Source organism: Aythya marila (genome assembly GCF_965140915.1).
Source record: "Aythya marila genome assembly, chromosome: 3".
Classification (NCBI taxonomy): domain Eukaryota; kingdom Metazoa; phylum Chordata; class Aves; order Anseriformes; family Anatidae; genus Aythya; species Aythya marila.
The window spans coordinates 58,041,851-58,059,196 of NC_139044.1; the positions used below are offsets into that span (position 1 = coordinate 58,041,851).

The window sequence follows — 17,346 nt, forward strand, 5'->3', positions numbered from 1 at the left end:
ATTTAACACCATTTTCAGTAATTTCATTACTGCCTGCAGGGGCTCTGAGCAGTGAGAGAGGCATTGCCTGAAGTTTTACCAGCTTTACCCTTCAACAAGCACTGTGAAATCGGGAGGACACCAGTGCTCCTGAGCACATTTGGTGGGTTAGGTTAAAAGTTCTCTGCCCAGAGTTGAGTTTCATTTAGCTTAGAGGTGTTATAGAGATTGTTATGTAGTTGTGACTACTACTGAACTATTTTTCCACCTGCTGTTTTCAGAATAGACAATTTTTTTCAAAACTGCTTAATGGATAGGAAGTAAATTGCCTAGTACTATGTGATTATAGCATAGAAGGCTGGAAGGAAAAGTAATGGTCCATAGCAAGTTGATTGCAGGCTATTATTTTGTTGCTGCATTCATTGCTGCCCCAGTGAATGAGAGAAGTTAAGTATAAAACTTGGGTTACCAATAGTAATTCACTTGCAGAGCACAACGTTCATTTAAACCACCTCTATTTAATGTATATATTTTTTTCAAAATAATTCAGGCAAGATATTCCTTTCTGTCAAGGTGTTCTTATCCATCTAGATTCACCCACCTAATACTAACCAGATAAAATCCTGAGTAGCTTTTCAAATAATGGAAGGTCAAACCTATTTGTGCTGGTACAATTTTAAGAAATCAGCAAATTTTGACAGAATGGGCGTAGCTAAAACAAACAACCTAATTTTTCTGGGGAAAAAAAAACAAACAAAACAACAACAACAACAATAACAACAACAACAACAAAACAAAAACAAACAAACAAACAAACAAACAAAAACAAAAACCAACACACACAACCCAACCAAGTGCTCTCTGCTCTGTGATCTCAGTGTACTTTTCATACCTTTAGCAGAAGCAGTGTTGCATTTGGAGGAGGAGAAAGTGACTTTTTTAATGCAATTTATTACTTTATAATATATCTATTTCTATACATTGAAATGTCCTCTGCTTATTGCACTGTGAAATTTCATGCAGCTTGTGATCACAGATGTTACATGGAGGGATTCTGTTGGATTTTTGTACCTATGAACTAGACTTTTTCACTCTTAAAATCAAGGGACCATGCTGAGCTCTTCCTTTGCAAAACTACTTTCAAGTATAAATGGTGAGATCTTTCATTCAAATTTCTTCACAACTGAGGTAAAGCTATTTGTTATTTAGGCATGCAGGTGCTTGGGTGCCATCTGATTTTTTTTATATAAACAAAACAAAACCACAATATTTTCTAGTAATCTGAATTAGAAAATGAAGCACCTGAAAGTTGGGAAGTTTGTGATGCACGCTATTTGTTTCGGTTCTCAAGAACTGGGGTGGCTTTCTTAGACTTTCTATTAAAATGTAAAGTTGTTACTGACTAAAATCAGTGACTTGAAAATGTTGAACTCAGGCTGCGTAACTACTAGAAGCCCATTTTAAATGAAAGTCTTTAATGTCACTTTAAAGTCTCAGTGGCTTAGCTGCTAGAGCAGAAGAGCTAATTGGGCTGCACTTCATTCGCATGGTACCACGGCAATATGATTTAAAAGGCAGTTTACTAAATGGTGCAGTTCTTTGCTGGTGGTGGTAGCTCCTGTTATTTTAAACGTTTTGTTTCCAGTGGATAAAACAGGCTCTCCCTTTCTCTGGGGAAGCAGCCAGGACCTTGGATCGCCCAGCGGAGCAGATGGGGCGACATGTTGGATGTCAAGCCTGGGCCATCCAAGGCACCTGGTTCCCTACTCTCATGGCCAAGCTGCTCTAGCAGGCCTTTCCTGAGAGCCTGCTTGAAGTGGGCTCTTGCTTATGCTTCCATGGTCACCTTCTGTTCCCAGGATACAAATGTTCAGGTGGGAACAACATGATATTGGCCCTTGAGGAGTGTTGTGTGGCTTTGTGCTCTGTGCCACTGCGTCCTCCTAGGGAGCAGGGGAAATGGGAGGTGAAGAAGAAGAATGGTGAGAAAGAGCTAAGGCTCTGCATGGTGTCCAGACCCCAAAACTACCTCCTTGCACTGCGTGCCTTCAGCTTCCAAGGCTGAAAGACTGCTTGGCTTTTTCAGTCTTGTGTTGCCGATGTCTACAGAGTGGTTGGACTGGCATTGAGAGTCCACTGTGGACGCTTACTGCAGTGTATCCTACAGCGTTTTTGGCCTGTGAGGCCAAGAGGTTAAGTGGGTGTTTGACCAGAGTCAGGCTGGTGGCACCATCAAACAGCCCCTGTCAGTGTGCACCAGCAGATCTGTCTTGCTGCTCTGCAGCATTGTAGTACATAAAGGATCATGGTCTGAAGTGTAGTCCAGCTGCTCACCTGAACTCACTTTGCTCTGCATTTTTTTTGAACCGTCCTGTGCTCTCCATGAAATGTGGATATAACTCAGCTGCAGTACTAGGAGGCAGGGGGCATATGTGGCCTGATCTGCAAGAGGCAGTCATCTTCCAGTTCCAGCAATTGGCAGTGTAGGGTCCTGAAAACAGATCAGGCTCTCAGCCAATGGCATGTTCCTCAAGGGTCTTGTGAAGCTCTCTCTGCTCAGTTCAAGTTGCAGGTTGGGGATAATGTTTTGGTGCACACTGCTGTTTATTGCTTGGACTGGCTGTCGTTCCCAGTGGGTTAAAGTGGCAGATATGTACTGAGAAATTTATACCTGTAAACAGTGTGAACAGTTGGATATGCTTTCATACTAATTTTTCAAACTATAGCTGCAGAGGCTTCTTGCACAAGTGTCTGCACTTTGTGCCTTTCCCTCCCCTGGCGTAATTGTGTTGATTCAAACTACGTATATAGTATAGGGCTTGTTGTTCCAATGTCTGTGATGATTCATTTATTATCTCATCTTCAGAAGAGCTGGATTTGGCTGAGAGTGGCTTCTGTTTAGCTTTGTTGGCCAAATTCAAGGAATGTATTTAAGCAGCAGTGATTGGAACACTTGATTTGTTTTCTAGGAGACATCTGGTTAGCATTGTCAAATAAAACCGGATTTAAGTAGTTACTCATAAAGCCGCTATTATGTCTTGCTGCAAGACCCTCCAGACAGGTACGTGTTTACCCTTTGTCTTCTGAGGGCATCTGCCAGATCACTGCTCAGATGAGCAATATTAGGGTCAGCCCTACAAGTCAATAATCCTGCTGAGAAGATTATGGACTTAAAATAATCTTATGTTTCATTAAAGAGCTGCAGAGTAGAGGGGAACCACTGGTCTAGTTCAGGTTCAGAGGGATATCAAGATGCAAATTTCATAGCAGATGGAAACCTTAATAAAATAAAAGACCATTAAAGGCTAGGGGTAGACCATGTTTTCTGAAATCAACTTATTCTAATTATTTTAGTTTCAGCAGTCAAGTTAGTGCCAGTGGTTCTGTCCATGTACCCTGTCTTTTTTACAGTTTCTGAATTAATTCACAGTATGTCTGTTGATGGTTTTAACCAGGTTCCATACTCTAGCCACGCTTTCTAACAGGGAATTTAAAGAGGGAAAAAAGATTAAAAGAAAAAAGGAATATTCAAATGAAAACTAAGCAGAATTTTACTGGGAGTCTACAGTTCATGTGTTTGAATGCTGCTCTGGGGCTGAAAAAATGAGCTAGTTGGGAGGATTTAGATTCCCTATGTTTAGGTTTAGTTATGTAGTGCAGTGTTGAGTGTATAATAACATACAGGGTGGTTATACATAGATTGATTGCATGGTGTCATACGTACATGATGAAGTGAAAGCATTTCTAGTAAAAGGGTTAAGAAGTCTAAAATTTGTTTCAAAACACTAATGATATTTCCTTAAACCAGTTTAACATGTTTTCTTCGTTTTTTCTGATGGAAGTCAGAGTCGGGAGGAAGATTTGTTTGAAAGATTATCGAACCCCACCCTGTTTCAAATCTGTGCCTTTAGTGGGAGAGAAGAAATCTGAAGTGTTACTGTCTGATATAATTGTTTCAGTGGTAGGTAAGCAACTTCCATCACAAGTACTATCAGACTTTCAGCTGATTTCCAATTTGTGTTTTTATCTCCCTCTCTTAGATTGGGGTGTTACATACACGCTTGTTTGCTGCATTTTAGGTAGCTTTAAGTTGAACATTAAATGTCCCAGGAGAAAAAACATCAGAAATTTCCTTTGCATTTTTGTATCATCTCTGTTCAGTAGTCTTAAGAAACAACAAATATCCATAAAAATGCCAGGGAAAAAGTGTAGAGAATGTTTTTTAATGCCAGCATCAAACATGCAAAAGGAAGCAAATAGAAACTGTTAAACTTAAGACATGTTGTCACCAGTAAATGTAGTGGTATAACACTCATGCAGAAATTTAAATTAACTCAAGACAAACGGTGATAACTATTTTGAGCACTTCCCAGTGACAGCTTGTTAACAAATATAATCTGCAATGGCTGTTGCATTTTGGTGCCTTTAGATAGGTTTTCTGTATGGCTAAGTCATACCGACCACCTGGGGAGCTATGGGTGGGACTACATTTATTTGTCTTTGAAAAGCTTCATAAAAAGAAATATAGAAATGATCAAAGTGTTTGTATTTACTTAAAACTCTAAAAGGTATTTTCATATTTCAGAGGTCCTTTTAGTTTGGATCCTTATTAAAGGCTTGCACCTGATCTGGACTCTTGGAAAAAAAAATCAAACTGCATGCCTCCTTTACTTAAATGCTGCACTTCACGCCCCATCCTTGTGCATTTACACAGCTGAGCCCTGAAGCAGCCAGGGGAGGCTGGTCTGGAGGGGTGGGCTTCCCAGCCTGACTAGGTGGCCTGCTGTTGTGCCAGAACACCCTTCCCAGTGTAAAACAGGGCACTTGTGCATTGCAGAGGATAGACCTAGCGTAAGTACATTATGTTAGTTAGATTTTTTCAGTTAGATTTATTTGAAGTATCCATTCAGCAGACTTCTCCATTGCAGGAGAAGGCTCCATTAGGGTTATCTTTATCCTGTGGAGCCCAAAACATCTTTGTTTCTGGGAACTTAGCATAGTATCTGTCATTAAATCTACCTGTGAAGCTGGGCTTGGGCACTTGTGCAAGAGGGAACACAATTAGCAGTGCTCGAGTATTGGAAAGGTCTGGTAGACTTGGTCGACTTTCTTTTTACTCAACAAATAAGAAAGCCTTGTAATAAATAACTAACTTTTGGCAATAGGTTTAAAGCCTGCAGCTTCATACAACACTTGCGTGTGAAAGAAGTCTGTTGGATACCAGTGTTGATTGTCTCTAGGGTTGTTTTATGCTTTTGTATATGTATTTGTATGTATATGGAGCCCTGCTCTTTTCAGTGTCACCCAGTGCCAGGACAAGAGGCCATGAGCACAAACGGGAGCACAGGAGGTCCCGTATGAACATCAGGCACTTCTTTACTGTGCAAGTGACAGAGCACTGGCAAAGATTGCACAGAGAGGTGGTGGAGTCTCACTCCTTGGAGATCTTCAAAAGCCACGTGGGTGTGCTCCTGGGCAACCCGCTCAGGCTGTCCCTGCTTGAGTAGAGGGTTGGACCAGATGGCCTGCAGAGGTCCCTGCCAACCTCAGCCATTCTGTGATGCTGTAAAAATACAAATCTAGAAATAGCACTATCAAATTACATTTTGGGGAAAGAGATGTGAATAATAAGGAAGGTAGATGGACTGGAAAATGCTGGTATTAGCCAAAGCATCTAGATAGAACTGTTAAGCAGAAATTTTTCCAGCTGATCTGGCATGGTAGTATATATCTGTTGAAATTCCTGACCTATTAAAACGGGAGTCTGAACAAACCAGCACACTGGATATATCACAGCTGAAGTTCATGAACTTGCTTTACAGTTAGAATTGGTCACAGTTCAGTTGATACACAAGTGCATCGTTGCTGTGGCTTTACAGCATATTTTAAAGCTTTGATATAGAAGCACTCCCTGTGATACTCAAGTTCTGCAGATGATATGGGGATTTATACATTTAAGAGAAATGGGATTTGATCCAAGCTGAATGAAGTTTTGGGAGGAATATAAAGTAGTAGAGGCAAGCTGTCTGCCTCATTTAGATTTAGGGACAAAAATAGATGCTGCATTGGAATTAAACTGAGCTGTTTTTTTAAAGTCATATTTAGCATGAGATCTTTGTTGAAAACCAGATTGCTTTTGTACAGCTCTACGTTTATACAAGCTGTTTCATCCACACAAAGAGAGTTGTGCATTCTTATCACTGGTTTGTAAATGAGGGACACATAAAGAGGCTCAGAGTGAAAGTCAGTGACTTTTGCTAGCTTTACTAACCAGAAAAGACCTTTGAACTAGGGCGTCTCATTTTAATTACAGTTTCAGGACTGATCATTCTCAGCAAGCTCTTTATCTTGAAAAGTTACCTCCTGAAATTTCCTATTAACTGGGCTTCATGTGTAGTCCAGAATCTTTGTCCCTGTCGTACTGCAGTTCAGAAAGTAGGCAGGGAGGCAGGAACACCCTCCAAAGGGGACCCAGTTTTGTAGGGCATGTTCCAGTGTAACACTGGTGTGACCAGTCCCCCACAACATGTAGCTGTGCCTGTTATAATTAAGGCAGCAGCCTTTTTGCCTAATAGAGCATGCCATGAGTAAGCTGGATATTCGTCTGGAGCTCATCTCACCCTTAAATAATTTTAAATCCTATCTACTGAAAAATCCTTTCAGGCATTTTACTTTAAGCAACCATTGGATAACAAGCACACAGTGCTCAGAAGTGGAGATGTTGAAATCCCTGTTACATTCTTCTGCTCCTTGTGAGAGAGATGTCCGCAGTGTTGTACCAGGCGCTGGTTGTTACTTGTGTGGAGAGGACCCGAAGTAAGGCAGCTCGGGTTCTTCCTTAGCTGGCTTTATCCCAGTGCCTCAATGTGCCCATGTGCTGCAGGCAGAGGGTAGATACCCCCTACAACTCTGCATTTAGGAGGTATATCTGTGAAATTTAGGTGGTGTCATGTCTGTCTACAGATGTACAGCTCTTGCCTGGATCTAACCTGAGGGGATTCACTTGGACAGCAGAAATCCCGTGTCTGGAAGCCAGGTCTTCTGACACCCAGTCCTGTCCCTCACAAACCCATGAGGTCTTAGTTTTCTCACCTCAGCTGGAAAAACAAATTCAAAACGTGCCTGAAGTAAATTAAACTTACATGCAATTATTTATCAGCTTGAAAACAAAAAGTTCTCCTAAAACAGAAAGCAGTGATATATTACATTACTGTGTTTATTAAAGAGCAGTGTGATATATAAAGTAATGTGTTATTTTTTAAAAGTTTGTTTCTCGAGACACTTTTCACTCTCTTGGAAAAGTGTATTTATGTAAGACAAATGTATGCTGTACTGTAGTCTGTCTGTATTTATAAGACAGTGTTTGTAGTTGGCTTAGAGGAAGGAGGTTTGTGTGTGCAGCCATTCCCACAGAAGGGAATGGCTGCAATGCCTAAAGCAAAAAAGGGAATAAAAAATCTGACCTGAGGGAGTAGTTTTCCAGTGATACGTGCAGTGAATGGATAAATGTATTTTAATACGCTAGTCAGCAGATTTGTTTCTGTAGGTGACAGTTTAGCTGACTCTTGCAGATAGTAGCCTTTTTCTAGTACAAAAAAACAAAAAAAACCACCCACTACAAAACACAAGTTACAACTTGAGGGGCTCTGCCAAGAAGTCACCCTGAACGTAGTGGAGGTAATTTTTCAGGCATGCAGATGCAGCTGTCAGCGTGTCTCTTGTTCGCCCTTGGTCACAGTGGGACAACCCCGAGGAGTGCGAAGGCACACGGAGCGCATGCTGCCTGCTCCCCTTTCGCCCTCCACACCATGGCCTTTCCCTTTCTACAGCTGGGTGTGTGGTGCCTTCCTCCTCCATTAAACTGCCCCTGATCCATCCAGTGTTTTTTCTTTGGCTTTTAGCAACTGGTCCCCAGGCCCTCTTCCTTGGGCATGAGGCCAGCTCAGGTGTTTCAGGGCTGTTCTGTCCTTGCTTTCAGACTTTTGTCACTCAACCCAAGCAATGAGTACCTACATAGGTGCTTACTTTAAGTAAGTTATTTAGTAAGTTATTTACTTTAAGTAAGTTATTTAGATGTCTGAATAGCTTTGATGCTGTATCTGTACATTGTGAATATCATGCTCGTTTAATGTTCAAGACAACAGTGGTTGCTAATAAATACTTAGAAACACAGACAGGTGGATTTATTTTTGTTAAACTCTTTAATTGTGACAGCATGTGTGTTCGTGTGGATGTAGACACCTACAGAGCTTATGGCCTGATCCTGCAACAGTCACGTGAGCCATACTAAACACGCGTAATCTCATTAGGACTAATTTAGCAAGTGACAGCTACAAGTTCAGGCCCGAGGCATCGGGGACTGGGCCTGGCTGTGGTGGCAGGAAGCTGTGGCCCTGCACTATGGCTGGGGCTGCACCACGCAGGGAGGGCCCAGGCCTTTCACCTGCTGCCAGAAGAGCAGTTTTCTGAAGAAGCCTCTGAAAACATGACATTCAGCTTTGAACAGTTACAATAAAAAATATTTTTACAGATACATTAGGGTTGTTTTCAGAAGCTGTCTCCCTCTGGCCAGTTCTGTTGCTGGCAGGGCAGTGCATTTTGCTTCATGCAAACTTCCAAGATACTGTGACGAGTTTTCGTGGAAAATTTCTGCAAGTATGAAATAAGAAATGTTACCAAAGGAGAGGAAAAGGCCCAGCACATCCAGTCCTCTCCCAGAAAACACAATCTTTCTTGCATCATGGAGCAACACACTGTGTGCATCTGACTGAGCAGACAAGGTATTCGTTAATCCTGGTTTTTCACAGTAATACCATGTCAAACGAAGGGATGAGGTGTCTGAGCTGTGCCTTCTGTTCACTCAGGTGATTTGCGACTCAAATTCTCGTGTAAGAATATGGTTTCAAATTGTTTGAAAAGCAGTAAATAGCTCACGTATGCGAGACTTGCTACCGTGTGTTATCAGCTCAGGGTCAAACGGAATTAAATGCAAGTTCCTAGTGTAAATTGAAGAGATCTTCAGGATTGAGAGGCCTTGGTGGTATTTTGTACCCTTGGCTTGCCTGCATGCCACAGAGGCCAGAAGGGTTTACTGGAGAGTTTGAGTTATTCAGCTGGAGTCTGACCTTCAGACCTTGTCCTACAGAAGTATTGCCAAAAATAGTAAAACATAAGGATTAATAAAGCTCGCTAAGCTCCACAACAGCACTGAATCCAGTGTTCATGGTTCAAAATTCTTGTGCAGCATTGCACTCAGCTCTATTGCCTGCAAATTGCCCCTTTTGGAAGAGGGAACTGCAATTAGCTCACATATTGCTGGTGAGAAGCATCCCTAGCGTGCTGGTGTCTTACACAGGGATTTAGTGAACTCTGCAGTAATGAAACGCCGAGGAGACATATGAGGGGTTGATTATATGGCAGCAACTCAGATGTAATGGTATGGGCACTGACAGCTTTAACACATTTTCTCCTGTCATGCATCCCCTGAATATCCTATCTACCATGCTCTAACAACTGTGACAGTGATGAGGGAGTCTTTAAAAGGTTTTAAACCACATTTCCCACACACTTTCTTCATGCCTAACTAAAACCACCCTGTGAATGGCAAAACTCAACCTCAGGCAAAATTTTCTTCTCTAGGAAAGGTTTAATTTAGTCACATAAGTGGGGATAAATTATATTATAGCGTAATATGACTACAGTCATTTTAAAGCAATACTTATAATACAGAAGTTTTGACATTTAATATATCACTGGTATAGGGGGAAAAGGACAAGAACTAACTTAAAACTCTATGTAGTCAGAAAAAAACACTTGGAAGGCAGCAGAAGTCTGTGCACAGCACCTCTGCACTTAGCCCCCAGAGCTAATGAAGGGGGAAAAACACGGACGTAGCTCAGCCTTTGTACCATGACATCACCCAGTGTGGCCACCCGTTGCACTTGCCAAGCCAAGGGCTTTTCCTCGTCTTCCTGGGCAAAAGGCTACTGTTTGTGTAACAAAACCGGTTCATCTGGGGCAAAATAGTATTATTGCACAGTTCAGTTCAGATCTGTGCACGGTAATGCAGCACACAGGGCGTATTTTGAGCTTGCTGTGCATGTGCTGCTGAGTTGATCTCAGGCAGACGTATCCTTAGGAGTCGCTGTTTGTGTCCTGCCTGATGCAGTCTCCCATGTTTTGCCCTGGCAGTTTTTAGGCAGAAATTACGGAAAGCCTGTACACATTTTTGTGTATTGGATAATGTGAGTGATGGCAGCCCTGCCATGGGGTACAAGACTGTGCATATCCCTGGCTCAGCTAGCACTAATGTACTGTCACATGCTTAAAACCAAAGATTATTAATAACCAGAACTGACTCTCTTCTTTTGTTATGTGTTCAGACATCTCTGAAATAGCATGCTTATTTGTAGGAACTTTTTCACTAACTCAGTATCTAGTGCTCCTCTCTGTTTGCATAATGGGGCTGTGGGACTAGGACAAGGTATTGCCCCTCTGGGAAAAAGGATCCGTGTCTGGAACTTTTCTTAGAGTATTTCTTCCAGGTTATATGTGTATATATATATGTAACTACAAAACATTTAGCTGAAAAATAGAAAGCTGATTGCTTACAGAAGACCATGTGCACCTTATGAGAGTGATTAGATGGTGTGTGCACTCCTCGGCTAGCATAGTTTTCAGATAGAAGTTACTACCCTTGGTGTGGCAGTGACAATAACTTCAATTAGCTGTACTGGTTGATCGACCTCCTGTTGTGTTTCTGGGCTGTTGCAAAGTAAAGTAAAAGATCTCTCTCTGAAGCTTCTGATGAGGTTTGCTGGCCTCAGGTGCCGTCTAGAGGATGTGTTTCTTGCTGTGCTGTGAAATGTACTGTGACACTAAGTAAATAAAGAAGCTATTCTTTTGGATAAGTCACCTTTGTGGTGGTTTGTTTCAGCAATCTGCAGCAATTCTCTTGGCTTCTGCAGCCACATCACTGCAATAGCTTCTGAAGTTACTTGGATCTTGTGTTGTGGACTAACAAAGGTTGTGAGCTTGATAAACTGTTTTATTGTCAGCTCTCTCATTGAACTTGCTGTGGTCTTCAGACATTCAGTGTTGTCTTCCTCAATAGTTCAGGGAGATCTTTTGGGCTTCATGAAGTATGCTATTCATCATCTTCATCTCCTTGGTTAAGAGAATAAATAAGGTTAAGCAGGTAATACCAGAGCATGGTCCATAAAAGCCCGTGGCTCTTGGGGCATCCATCCAGTAATGCCTGGTGTTGGAGAGCTGCAGAAGTGGTCAGTAAGGACCTGAGGCCTCATCCCAACAGTGAGAAGAAAAATAACTTCACTCCCATGTACCTCTTAGGTTTTCTTCGTGTTGGTTTGTGGTGATGAGCGACTGATCTGAAGGCAAAACTTGTGGTGCCGAAGTTGACAGCTCAGTGCATTAGCCCCTGCTGCAAGTTGATTCAAGCCTTCGTGCCGTTTCATCCTGCCCCAGCCCACTTACCCCTGCTCCTTTGTAGCTCAAACCAACAAATCGGCCTGTCAGGGTGCTCCCATTTGTGGGTGTTAAGAGCTGGGTCTTGCTGATCCAATGCCAGGTTTGAGGGGGTGGAAGAATTTGTTTTACCACGGTTGCTGGCAGTCTTTTCTCACCCCCCTCTGGAGCACGGCAGCTGTTTGCCAGATGTGCGTGGTGTCAACACGCTCACACGTGCCAGACAGGTGAGTGAGGTTACTGACCCTCCGCTGCCCAGCTGTAGGAATTGATCGGGGTCTCAGAACCCACCACCACCACCTGTGGGCCTTGAACTGAAGGAGCAGTGACAGGTTCATGCCATACAGCCCTTTTTGACCCCATGCTGAAGCATGCGATAGGCCAGGACGTACGTCTGGCTCCAGTGGAAATGGCTAATTATCAAATCGCATACTTGCATTCTTGTGCATTTTCACATGCAGGGAAATCCACCTCGATTAAATCATCACAGAGCTGTGGTTGCTCGAGGTCAGTTAAACCACCACCGTGGAGTCCTACAGTCCTCGGTCTCAGGAGCATATGGATGTAACAGAGAAAATGTATGCTGACGGTGCAAGTCATAACTCCAGTTAATCATTTGGCAAGCAGAAGCCTCTAAAATGTTTCCCTCAAAATAAACATTGCATATTTTCCATTTTAAGAGGTATTAAAAAGATCAAGGTAGGGAGACAGATGATACAGTCACAGAAAATCTTTCTCCAGTTTGTGATGACAAAAGCACTTTGTGCTATGCCCATATATTGTGCAGAAATCTCAGCTCCTTAGATAGAAATGTAACAGATACTTATTTTTCTTTTTGCTTTCCTCATCTTTCATCAGATTCAGATATCTGTCTCTGGAAACGCAAAATTAACGGTTTGACTGGGCTGATGAGTTTGGTTGCCGCATCTTGAACATTTATTTTTTCCTTATGCTCTGGCGTCTGTTGTTCTTTAGCACAGTCGCACTGAATATCAATTAGGAGGCGGGAGGATGGTTATGGAAAACTTGGCGGGGGGATGAGGTGCCGACTGGTATTTTGGCCGTGTTGAGCGGGCATGCACGTTCGTTCTGAATTCTTTCTGAACTTTGAAAGCTCTTTGCTTATCACATTGAGCTCTGCAGTGACATGAGATTTTGAGATCCCTGTGCTTTGCATTCCTCTCCAAAATCACAATAAATGGTCTATTCTGCAGGCACGAAGACAAGACAAGTGGTCAGTGCCAAAGTTATTTAGCAGATGGTGCGTGAGTAGCGAGCAACATCATCATTTCAAGTGCAGAGCGCATAATGGGTGTCTACCGGCCTGGCAAACGAGACCCTGGTGTTACACGCATGCTTCCGTCTCCCATCCTGCAAGATGCTGCCATCTGTCAAGACACCGAGCCAGATCTCACTTAAAAAAACCCCAACAAATAAATCAATTTCAGTCGTCTTTCCAAAGCTCTTCCATCTCTCGATTTAAATAAAAGCCACGTGTATACACGCTATGTGTGGGCACACATACATAACACATGTAGAGAGGTGGAAATATAGATTAAAAAAATGAGAAATGCAACTTTGTGTTTCATTACTTGGGACAGACAGTGCTAATGCATGGTAAATACTGTCAGTAAAACGTACGTTTGTAAGTGCATTGTACGTGAAGTGTAGACAGGGGTGGCTCTGGTGATACATTGATTTCCTCTTTCCCTGTCTTTTGGCAGAGTGTGACAAGCTGCGGAGGGATGGCTACCGGAGCTCTCAGTATTACTCTCAGGGCCCCACCTTCTCCTCATCCTCCAGTGCAATCTGTGGAAGTTACCAGGATGATTATGAAGAAATTGAACAAAAGGTAATGATGGGGGGCAAAATAATGGAAAAAATGTATGTCTGCTGCAGTTTAATTGCCTGCAATAATATTATTCAAATAAGGTGGGATTGCCAGAAGGTCGTAAAGATGCTTGTTCTTTTGAATTGCAGTGGTATTAGGTCCTCTCACTTCCCTGGTCTCTTAAAAATCCCAGTTCTACTCATGAATTTATATAAAGTCATCATATGACGTGATAAAGATGTGAGAGGCAGAATGAGTTTGGTAGTGTTTGGGGAGGGGGAGGAGATAGTCCAGTAAGGGTAACTGTTTTGAAACTAATTATGTGCTTATATTCAAGTACCAGGGAGAGCTATTAACCAGCCATCAGTGTACTCACTTGGAAATAGCAGCACATGCACACTTTGAATTGCTCTTCTAATACAGACAGGCAGTTTCATCAGGTAGAGGCTTTGTCCTATTGGATCACAACTGCTTGTGTAAAGGCATCCAGAAGAATGAAGGATGGCCCAATAAGCTGGGTTTACCTTCTCTGTTTCAGTTTGCTTCATGTTCATATGCCCAATTCTCAACTCCCTGGATATTTATCTTACTTAGAGTTTAGAAAATAAGCAAATAAAGAGAGAAAGAAGGGACAGCTGAGCAAAAATCCTAAGAAGGTTGCAGAAGTGTCTTGTATACATCAATTTATATACATTTCAATTACAAAACTTGTAAGTTGTGTTCATGTTCTAAAGAGGAAAGGAAGTTTTGCTCCTCTGTCTTTACCTTATTCTGTTGTTCCTATGAGCTCCAAAAGACAAGCCTTGGCTAACTTTGGTGCTGTGGGCTAAGATACTAGTGCTGGGGTAGACAGTGAGATGCTCTGGAGTCTGGATGTCCAATGCTGGAGCTGAAATGATGGAGCTCTTGGGTTTTTCGAGATAGATATTCTAGAATACTTTGCCACAAAATGTTGCTTGGATAGTGGGAGGATATCCTTAACTGTAGCAGAATGTATATTTTTTTGAGCTGTTACTAAGCCACAGGTGCTTTGTGTAGCATGGACCAAATAATTCTGTCTGTAATTAAAGGATCCTGAGAACTCCGTTTAAAGGGTACAGTGTTTTCAGTTCTATCCTCCATGCTTTTTAATCACATAACAAAAATTGTTGTGGAATATGTACGTTCTCTAATCCAGGTTTTGATTGCTTTATATCTGTGTATTGGCAGGGAGTGTTGTTGCATCCCGTTGGACTCTGTGTGGTATTTACTAGCAGCAAACAGAATGTAAAGCATGTTAGTACTGTGGGCTGTATTATAACGACAAATTGCAAAACCTTACTGAAACCAATAGAATTATGGTTTTCACTGGTGAAAAAGTATTAACTGTTTGTTGCTATTAAGGTACTGCATATATATCTCTCTGAATACATATATAACCAACTTGCCTTAGCCGGTGCTCTGCAGCATGTGGCCCAGCTGCACATGTAAAACAAAAGTAACATTACAAAGAATATAAATATGGTATTTTTTAGCCATTCACATGAGTGATTATCTCAAAACCTTAACCTTAACCCTGTTGCTCTTATTTGCAGTTTAGGAAGATGCTGATCCTTGTAAACTGCAGCATGATACTGCCTTCTTGTTGTAAAACTCTGTGTTTTGTGGTGTTCTTTGACCTAGTGTCTTTTTTTAATTGACTTTACATTATGTAAGGGGGTAAAATTTTACTTTTTTTTAAACAAATGAGCATTTAACAGATCTCTGAAATGGAATTATAATTCCACTGGTAAAATGCCAAGTGCTTCTCATAAATCTTATGCCTTGAGACAGTCATCTTTCAGATGTCAGAAGAGTTCTTCAGTAACAATGTGGAGCTGAGGTCACCAAAATCCCATGATTCAAAATGCGAACTCCTTACTGCTCGATGAAAGCTTTGTGGCTTTGTTGTCTGTTCAATGCAAGAAAGCCAACATTTAAATTCTGTGCATGCAGCACTTACAAGTTGAAATTTGAGAATAGCAGAATAATGATAGATGAATGAATAGCTATTTACTGTTTGTACATTTACTTCTAAGTTGACATATTTGCCAACTTACAGAAAAACTATGTTTTACTGCATGGTAGTTCCAGAGAGGAAACTGCCTTTCCCTACTCTTTTTTTATCAACTTTTTAAATTATTTTTTTTAAGTTTATCATAGCCAGATATTGCACTTTTCTGTCTTCACTGCAGACATAATTTGAAACCATGGTTTAGATCACACAAGAGAAGACCTTTATCTACAAACAGTCTCTTGTTTGTGGAGGTGGGTGTTTATCACCAGAGGGTAATATTCATACTACAAAACACGTGGTTTGCAGTGATTCTTAGAAAACGTTTCAGAGAAGCAGAACATTTGCTGTTGCAAAGCAAAACCACTAGGGATAAGCAACCCAACCCAAAACCAAGCCAACATAAGTAGAAAACAGAAACTTGAATTCTCAGAGTGTTAGTGTGTATACAACGAAGTCCTTGGAACTACCCTTTAACTCTTAGGTTGGTTCCAGTAAGTGGTATTGCTGGAGCATAGACCAAGCTCCACTTCAGTGTACTTCTGCTGATCCTAATTGAGTTTGTTGGCAATTAAATTGGTTTATCTGGCTTTTACATCTCAGTACAGCAACTAGTGTCCTCCTTTGTCAGCTCATACATGCCACTGTTGGTGACACTAGTTGGGAAGTATTCCTGTCCTTCATACTGGTCTGTTTTCCTAGTGCCAAGGATGTATTGAGATGTCACTTTAACTCTAGTTCCCTAATATTCTGACATGTATACGCTGTGTATTTGAAATATATTTGTCTTTTTTGTGTGTGTGTGGTTTTTTTTTCCTCATTCTTCTTTCTTTCCCTTTTTATCACTCATTCTCTCTGTTTCTTTTTGTCTCACTCAACAGTCTAGTCTGTTAGACTGCATCTCTCAGTCTTGCATTAGCGCCTGCTGTAACTTGGTTCCCTGGAGCAACAAGGTATTTGCCCACGAGTGGGACCATCCAGCTGTCATACGTGCAGCTTGATGTTACTCGTAGCATTTAGCACATACGCAATCTTTTTGTTCTGCTCTTAGCTTTCAGTTACTGTTACCTGCTTCTGTTTTTTATTAAAAATAATTTTAAAAGATACTGCTCAACAGAAGAATGTCATGCCAGGATTGTTTCCTATCTTTTTCATCATTATTCCTTTTTTGTCTGCAGTCCAATATCCATTACTTAGTTGGTTCACTGAAATTTTGTAATTACTTGTGGTCTATTAACATTTGTCTCCTTTGAAACCCCTCCTCCAGTGAAAAATGTGTTTTATTTATTTGGCTGCTTGGTTGTTTTTCTAATTAGCCAAGTAAAAACTTTCCTAATTGGAGTAGCATAGTTTTTAAATGATGAATGTGAGCTATAGAGAGTACTTGCTGCCAGATGTGCACTATATCATGTCTTTATTCCATCTATGAAAATGTTTGTATGCCAAGAACTCATGGTGTTTTTCCCTAGGTCCTGTTACATGGCTTACAAACTTTGCCTTGATACAGTCTGTTAAACTTGGAGTGACAAGACATTTACTTTGCTTATTTATGGGGCAAAAAAAAGTGTACTTTTCCCACTATACTCAGCCAAACTGTTGGATATCTCTATAATATCTACAAGAGACTGGTCAGTAATCTGAAGGGGAAACAGATGCATTGACTGTATTGGCTTGAGGGACCTGGGGAGGTCTGATCTAAAATTTTGCCGGGTGTCAAGAGGGGCTGAAGATGTTGGATGCTGCTCCAGGTTGGAAATGTGAATGCCCGAGAGCCCTGACAGTGGGCTTTAGCAGGCCTGGAAATACTTCAAGACGGTGGTGCCCTCAGCTGGTCTCTCTGCCCCTCTGCTGCAGTTGCACATGGGTACTCTTGCAATCAGCACATGCATTTTATACTGCTTCACTTTTTTTTTGAAAATGCCTCTCAGTTTACTGGGTTGAAGCAGCAGTTCAAAGCATAAAATGTCAAAGCATAAGGAAGTGAGTACAGAAACTCTCCGAACAAGCAAAAGAGGCA

At 41.5% G+C, this 17,346-nt stretch overlaps 1 protein-coding gene across 7 annotated transcripts in view; it reads left to right on the top strand.

The window, feature by feature from the left end:
- NHSL1 (NHS like 1) overlaps positions 1 to 17,346 on the top strand; it is a 165,064-nt gene that overhangs the window by 118,836 nt on the left and 28,882 nt on the right. For all 7 annotated transcript variants that reach the window (XM_082756790.1, XM_082756791.1, XM_082756792.1 and 4 more), the window contains exon 3: positions 13,191 to 13,318. In XM_082756790.1, the coding sequence (XP_082612916.1) occupies positions 13,191 to 13,318 (128 nt within the window). The remainder of the gene's footprint in view (positions 1 to 13,190; positions 13,319 to 17,346) is intronic.